The sequence below is a fragment of the Leptonychotes weddellii genome, chromosome 11, assembly GCF_054177405.1.
Source record: "Leptonychotes weddellii isolate Sample4059 chromosome 11, ASM5417740v2, whole genome shotgun sequence".
NCBI classification, from domain to species: Eukaryota; Metazoa; Chordata; class Mammalia; order Carnivora; family Phocidae; genus Leptonychotes; species Leptonychotes weddellii.
In genome coordinates, this window is record NC_138379.1 from 63,876,753 (window position 1) to 63,885,465 (window position 8,713).

Consider the following 8,713-nt stretch of genomic DNA (forward strand, 5'->3'; position numbering starts at 1 on the left):
AGGAATAAAATGCTTAGGAATAAATTTAACAAAAGAAGTGCAAGACTTCTACATTGGAAACTACAAAATGTTAAAGAAGAGCTAAATAAATGGAAAGACATTCCATATTCATGGATCAGAAGACTTAATTTTGTTAAGATGGCAGTACTCCCCAAGTTGATCTATGGGTCCTGTGCAATCCTATTATAATTCCTTCTGGCTCCCCCCTCCCCCGAAACTAAAAGTTGATCCTAAAGTTGATATATAAACACAAAGGACCTGAAATTGCCAAAATGATCTTGGAACAAAAAATTTGGAGGACTCACACTTCCTGATTTTAAAACTTACTACAAAGCTGCTATAATTAAGACATTGGTATGAGTATGTATTAACACACACAATTAAATGGAATGGAATTGAGAGCCCGAAATAAACCCTTACATATATGGCCAGTTGATTTCAACAAAGGTTTCAAGACAATTCAACAGTGAAAGAATAGTTTTTTCAACAAATGTTGCTGGAACAATGGATATCCACATACAAAAGAATGAGTTTGGATTCCAACCTCACACCATATACAAAAATTAAGTCAAAATTGATCATAGACCTAAATATAAGCAAAAACTATAAAAGTCTTAGAAGAAAACAAGAATATATCTGCATGACCTTGGGCTAGGCAATGATTTCCTAACTACAACAGCAAAGGCACAAGCAATAGACAAGATAAGTTGCACTTCATCAAAATTCAAAACTTGTCCACTTCAAAAGACATAAGAAAGTGAAATGATAATGACAGACTGGGAGAAAATATTTGCCAATGATATACTCAACAAGGGACTTAGAACCAGGACATACGAAGACCTCTTGCAACTCCATAGTAAGAAGACAACTCAAAAAATGAGCAAAGAATTTGAATAGAAATTTCTTCAGTAAAGATATATGAATGGCAATGAACATAGGAAAAAATGCTCAGCATCAAATTAGAAATTAAGGAAAGACAAAACCACAAGATACTTCATACCAACTAGAAGTACTATTAAAAAAAAAGACAATAACAAGTGTTGGTGAGAATGTTGAGACATAAGGATGCTCCTATATTGCTGGTGGAGATTTAAAATGTTGCAGGCACTTCGGAAAAACAGTGTAACAGTTTCTCAAAACATTAAACATAAGAGTTACCATATGATCCAGCACTTCCACCCCTAGGTATCTACACAAGAAAAATAAAAACATGTCCACACATAGACTTGTACATGAATGTTCATAACAGCGTTATTCATAATGGCCAAAAGATGAAGACAACCTAAATGTTATCAGCGGATGAATGGATAACTAAATGTGGTATATTCATAACAATGGAATATTATTCAACCATAAAAAGAAACAAAATACTGATACATGTTAGCAACAGGGATGAACCTCAAAACCTGCTGAGTGAAACAAGCCCGACACAAAAAACTTCGTATGGTCCTATTTATATGAAATATCCAAAATAGGCAAGTCTATAGACAAATTAGTGGTTGCCTGGATCTGGGGGTGGAAATGGGTTGTGACTGAAAATGGGCATGAGGTTTCTTTTTGGAGTGATGGAAATGTTCTAAAACTAGATTATGGTGATGGTTGCACAGCTTTGTAAATACACCAAAAATTATTGAATTGTACACTTAACATGGGTGAAATCTTTGTTCTGTAAATTATATCTCAATAAAGCTGTTTTTTAAAAAGCCACTTGAAGCAAATATGACAAAATACTAAGAATGTCAATTGTGACTCTTTGGAATGCAGATTTTTCTTATTTATGCAGTTTTCTCTGTTATTTAATTGTTTCTCAAAAACAGAAAATTAAGACACCATAAATTCCTGAGCCCCAATTTCAAATGAAATAGATACATAAATTTAAAGTTTTTTCATTATATTCTTACCTCCAGGTATTGACAGTTGCCCCCATCCCCAAAGGAAATGACTGGATCCTTGTCAGAGCATTCTCAGTGAAGCTTACCAGTCATACATAGCAAATGCAACTCTTCAGTGCCTGACTCTTAAACATACGCCAAGAATAACTATGAGGAAAGCACTTAACATGAAAGACAGAAACCAAACATCCTGGAAGGGTGAATTCAGGGGAAACATACAATGTAGAAAGCAAATGAAACTTTTTAAAGATCCCTATAATTAATACTTCTAGAGAGAGAAGAGAAAGTCTACAGCCATGGAAAATATCAGAAACCCATAGTAAAACAAATATTCAGAGAGCAAAAAAGAATTTCTGGATATTAAAAATAATTGCTAAAAGATTTGGAAAGTAAAATATAACAAAAACACAAAAAGATGGAAAATAGGAGAACAAAGATAAGAAAATTAGAGGATCAGTCCAAGAGGTTTGATAACCAACTAATTGTATTTCCAGAGAGAGAGAATGAAAATATAGTGGGAAGGAATATATTAAAGAAATGGTTATAAGAAAGTTTCACAGCAACGAAGAACATGAGTTTCTGTATCAGGAGCTAGCTAGCTCAATAGTTGACAAAAAAAAGACTTACAAATCATATTGTAATCAAATCTCTGAAAATAAAGAGCAAAGGAATATCCTAAAAGTGTCAAGAGTAAAAACAGGTTGCACAAAAAGGATCAGAAAGCACATTGGTTTTGGATTTCTAGAAGCTAGAATTCAGTGGAACAATTTCATCTTCAGAATCCTGAAAGAAAAAAGTAAGGTATGCAAACTTTAGTAGACAGTTGTTATATTTGTGACCAACTTTGAATTCCCTTTCTAGATTTGGAGAAATGCCCATATTAGGACCCCTGCCTTGCCAAGGTTGAAGCCAGAACTCAATTATCCAGCATCTGTTTCAGCAAAGACCTAGACATATGACCTAGGCTCTTCCCATCAAAGACCTCAATTTGAAGAAATGTGAGAAAGTCGATTTTGCACAGGATCTGTTCCTGGAGTAGGTGGTGAGAGACCGTGAGCTTTCAGAGGCAGCAGCACTATAGGCTGTAGTTGGTAAAGGTCCATTGCTCGTGGTCTTTAGTACCTCGGAGCAAAGACAGTATAGGAATACCTTAATATAGATTGTTGGATAATTTGAGTTTTGTTCCTAGAAGCACAGTCTCCAAAACCTATTCTCTGGTCCTTCTGGAGATTGTGTGAGCTACTTAGTAATTTCTAACGTAACCTCCAAGGATGCTCCTGGTGGGTATGCCCCACCAACACGAGGGAGTAAACCAGGAAAGAAGACTGAGATGGGAGGAACCAGGGATCTAACATAATAGGGAAGGAGAATCCCCAGGATTATGATAAATAGAAACCCCAGGCTGCAGACTATGCATGCAGTGGCCTAAAGACTAAGCGGTCCATATTCAAGTAAGCATATGGAGGGCTCCAGGAAGAATATTTCTGAAGAGAGAAATCTGACTTAGTACCTGATGTGTTTTATGTATTTAGAAGATATTTATACTACTGGAAATGAATTTGGGAATGAATAAATAGGTATAAAACCAAGCAAATGAAACAATGAGACAATTATTAACTCCCCAATAAATAAAATTATGTGGAAATGCAATCATAGTGTAGTACATGACTCAGCTGTAACTAGTTTTGCTTGGTAAAAATACAGACTTGATTTAGCCAAAAAAAATTGATATAGCTATACAAGAGGATGGGGTAAGGAAGGTATGTGTTGGGATGGAGCATAAGAGAATTAAATCTACATCTTTTATAGTATGACTGTCTACGATATCTAAAACTGAAAAGTCTAGTAATATTGGAAAAAGAAAACACAAGAAACAGCTAAAATATTTAAATAGTGATTGTTTTGGGGCAGTGGGAATGAAGGAGAGGAAGTGTACTGCTCTGGTTCTTTAGGTGCATAATATAGACTTCAGTCTAGTTTAAGGCAAAGGTTATTTTTTTCCCCAAACATTAAGTGGTTTAGAATCTCGGGGAAAGTCCAAGAACTAGACTTATATGCTACTCAAGAAATGTATTTAGGGGTGCCTGGGTGGCTCAGTCGGTTAAGCCTCTGACTCTTGGCTTCAGCTCAGGTCATGATCTCACAGTCATGAAATTGAGTCCCCTGTTGGGCTCCATGCTCAGTGCAGGGTCTGCTTGAGATTCTCTCTCCCTCTCCCTACCTCTTCCACTTGTTCTGTCTCTCAAAAAAAAAAAAAAAGTTTTTAAAATTTGTTGGCAGTTCAAAGAAGCATGTTTGCCTCAAAACTCCATAGAGTGGCTATGTCTTGGAGATGTGGCGTTCAAAAAAGACTTCTGGCTCCTGCCTGTCTACATTGTTAGATAGCACTGTGACTGCCACGGTGTCCATGTAACAGAGGAAAGTAAACAGAAAATACTCTAAGGAAGTTAATATTCTCATGCTCAACTTATGTCACAATGATATCATAATGTGACTTTTTTTCATAATGTGACATTTAAGTTGATTTAAATGCCAAGTCCTCCCCCCAAATAAAATAAAATAAAGTCCAAGTCCCAATCTGTCACGATTTAATCTATGCTGTTCATGCCTGACACTTCCTACCGTGTCTTCTCTATATCCAAGCTCCTGATGTTCCTAAATAGGACATAGACACCAAATATTGGCATTTGAGGCACAAAGTGTACAGGAAAATTCACCTTCTTATCTTCTCTTTTCCATGCACTTTATCAAGAAGAGAATGTTGAAATTTGTGGGGCAGAAACATACAAATATCTTGAAAGAAGCAAGCACATCTCATGGAAGAGATTTATTACTTTAGACAAGTACTCATTAAGGTGAAAGCTAACTGTCAAGTAAAACATTCTGGAGAGCTCCCACTTCAACAGTTTGTATTAAACACCAAATAAATGGCCCAGACATATAGTTGGTGGGGAGGCGTAGGGTTGGTGCGGAAGGATCTCTCAAGGAAGAGGTTTGTCTGGAAGGCAGGAGTAACTTAGAGAAGTGAGGGAGGAGGAGCATAGAGGGACAATGACAAAGAATGTGACTGAGCCCAGGGTTTGGGTTAGGTATATTGAGGGATATATTTGGGGAAACGGAAAGATATAAAGATAGTGGTTTAAGTGCGATCATTTACCTTGCTCCCTCCAAAACTCCAATGAAGTAACAGTAACAGGATTTTTGGTTTACAAAATAATTTACAGAGAGAAAATGGTAAAGGAGATAACATAGTAGCAAAATTTAAAAACAGAGACAAGTAGAAACTGATTTATCAAACCCTGTGAAGTTGAATCCTAAATTGGCAGTGAGGAAAACCAAGAAGCAATGCAATTGTGTCTACAGAACCGAAAAGGCTTAGGATTTCTTGAAAGTCTGTCTAAGAAGCAGTTAGAGCCTCAGATCCCCTCCCTTCCTAAACTGCTCCACTCTTACCCTGATGGGAGACTAAGCTTCATTTTCTAGACTAAGTGAAAAAGATGGTCTCTGGATTGGAAATTTTGAGCATCCGCTGAGTGTGGTTTTCACAGAGAAAACAAGCTGACTTAGTGAACTTTACAAGTTGGATATTAGAAATTTCAGAACCCTTTTTCCATGTGGTAGGGAAGCCAGGCCTGTCCCCTCCAAGAGGAAAATTGGAAGATCCATCACTGTTGACTATGACCAGCCCCCCACCCAGATACCAGCATCAGAGGCTCAGCCAAGAAACAGCCCAGACAGATCTTCAGTTAGGGAAACAATCACCATGTACCCTGAGCTTCTAAACAGTTTTTTTGTGTTATATTCCTCTATGAGCCAACTACTACGGATCACCAAACATTTGAGGAAAGCCTTAAACCTGAAAGATAGAAACTGAAACAAAAAAAAATTAATAAAAGGAAATTTCAAAGAAACAGACCATGCAGGGGGGAAAAAACCTTCCAAAGCCATTGACATTTTAATATTTTCAAAGAGATAGAAGAAATGCACCCATGAAATAAGAACAGGATAATAAGACACAAAGAGGGGGGTAAAAAAGGAAGCTACATACACACAAAAAAGAGATAAAAAAATGACCTGTTGGAAATTAAAATTTTGAGAGATATGGAAAGGACAACAGAAGGAGTTTGGGAAGGTAAAGATAAGGACGTTTTTCAGAAGAGAGAGCATAGTGATAAAAAGACAGAAAACTAGGAAAAGAAAGGTTACAAAAATTAAAGGTCCAATCCATGAGGTCTGATATCCAAATAACAGAGATCATGTACAGAGGAAAGAAAGTAGAGGAAGCCATCAAAGAAATAACTTAAAATTTTTCCTTAAACCAGGGGTGCCTGGGTGGCTCAGTCATTAAGCATCTGCCTTCGGCTCAGGTCATGATCCCAGGGTTCTGGGATCGAGCCCCATATCGGGCTCTCTGCTCGGTGGAAAGCCTGCTTCTCCCTCTCCCACTCCCCCTGCTTGTGTTCTCTCTGTCGAATAAATAAATAAAATCTTAAAAAAAAAAATTCCCTTAAACCAAAGAACCTGAATTTTGAGATTGAAAAAAAATTAAGACCAGTAGAATAAAGAAAAGCTCCTGTAAACTTGAGAAAAAGAAAACACACAATAAACAGGGCATATTTAAAGGACCAGTATCAGATTTACATCTGCCTTATTCCTCACACCAACCCTACAAAACAATAAAACAACTTAATATAACAGATTTTTAAAAAGCACAGAATTAAAGGTATAATTCAAATCAGAGTTAGAGGTACAATTAACATATAAAAAAAGATAATACTTATCTGCCTCTGGATGAGGAAGTAACTTTCTAAACAGATGTGAAAGACACTACAAAGCAAAAGATAGACTCAACAACATAAAACACTGAAATATATGTCAAAAGTACTTCAGATTAAATAAGATTAAAGAAGTATAAAGAAATGGAAAACTGGGAAAAACCTATGAACATATCTAACAGGGTTTAATATGTAAAATTTTCATATAAGCAATAGGTAAAATGTTCATATAGGCAGATGAGAAAAAACACTTGGACCCTATTAGAGAAAAATGGGCAAAGGATATGAACCAATTCATATGATGAAATGCAAACGGCTCATAGTCATGAAAGAAAAAAAATCAACCTTCACGTTACTCCAAGAAATGTAAATTAGAACTTGGGCTACGTTTTTTCACGTACCAAATTAGTAGTTTCTTTTCCCTTTTATTTCCCCCAAAGTAAAGTTGCTCAGTGGTGAGGATGTGAAATGATGCATTCTTTCTGAAGAGTTTTGGAAATATGTGTTAAGGACCTTAAGGTATTTAAATACTACAATGCCACGTACCTAAGGAATTTCATTAATTTAACCAATATTTTACTGTAGATACTGTTGAAGGTACTGAAATATAGGATACATATTTATAAGTAATTATTGTTAGGAAAGTGAAAACAAAGTTAACTCCAATAATAGGGAGAAAGTTGAGTCACTTATAAAACAGAATTTATTTAGCCATCAAATTCCATGGTTATAAATTATTTTCATTGAATGGTAGGTAGATTTTCTAACTCAAAAAGGAATTTTTATTAAACACAGAACTTAGATATTATCAGCAGAAACAGTGGCTAATGTCTGAGGCAGACAGTGACTAGGATAACTGTATTGCAGAAATAAAGACATATAGGGAGGGGTGCCTGGGTGGCTCAGTCAGTTAAGCATTGGATTCTTGATCTCAGCTCAGGTCTTGATCTCAGGGTTCTGAGTTCAAACCCAGCATGGAGCCTACATTAAAAATAAATAAATAAAATAAAGAAATCTAAAGGAGGAAATTAGTTTTAGGAGAAAGATGATCAATTTGTACTAAAGAAGTTGATTTCCAAGGGCTCAGTGGGCTGTCCCAAGATAAAGAAGACAAACAAGGTTAGGAGTTAGGTCAGTATTATAGAAAATTATGACAACAAAAACCTTTGAAGAGAGAGAGTGCAATACTAAGGAAAGCATGAACATAAATGGGAAATTTAAAGAGAGAAAGAAATACAGAGTTAAGAGAGTTGAGCTTTGAGGTAAGTTTGCATTCGTGTAGTAGAAAGAGGAAGTGGAAGCAGGGAGAAAGAGAAGAACCAGGATGAAGAGGAATAGCAGCTCCTGAGAGGTCAGAGTTTTAGGAGGAAGGAAGATGAAGGTGCTCCATGAATCAATGATGTGGTGAGATAAAGCATAATCCCTGGTGCAGCCTTTGGGAGGAGGCAATCTGATGATTTACAGAGATCAATATCAGTGGGGGAGTGGGGGTAGAACCAGAGGAGGAGAGAGAAAGATAAGGGAATGGGTTTGTGAACAAAGACTATTTTTAAGCTTTTGACAGATTAGGCACTGAAAGGAAAGTGAGAGAAAGGACAGTAGCTTAAATTAGGAAAGAGATGGATGACTGATGATTTAAGAAAGACAAAGATGATAGTGATTATTGGATTGACAGTTCTGGAACAAGTGAGAGGTGTTGATTTAAGGAGTTTAAATGCAATTAGCCATGGAAAGGAGTATATCCTCTTAAGAAAGGAGCACAGGAAGGAAGATGGGAGGAGGAGAGAGGCTGCAAGTATATACCAAATGGCCTCACTTGATTATTTCTTTAAGAAATTTTTGGAGTGGGGGCGCCTGGGTGGCTCAGTTGGTTAAGCGACTGCCTTCGGCTCAGGTCATGATCCTGGAGTCCCAGGATCGAGTCCCGCATCGGGCTCCCTGCTCGGCAGGGAGTCTGCTTCTCCCTCTGACCCTCCTCCCTCTCATGCTCTCTGTCTCTCATTCTCTCTGTCTCAAATAAATAAATAAAATCTTTAAAAAAAAAAA

The 8,713-nt window shown here is 36.8% G+C and overlaps 1 protein-coding gene across 1 annotated transcript in view; it reads right to left on the minus strand.

Annotated features, from left to right (window-relative positions):
* Positions 1–2,808: 2,808 nt before the first annotated feature.
* LOC102744459 (lysine-specific demethylase 4D-like) overlaps positions 2,809–8,713 on the minus strand; it is a 7,117-nt gene continuing 1,212 nt past the window's right edge. The window contains exon 2 of the mRNA XM_081797339.1: positions 2,809–2,922. Coding sequence (XP_081653465.1) covers positions 2,809–2,922 — 114 coding nt within the window. The remainder of the gene's footprint in view (positions 2,923–8,713) is intronic.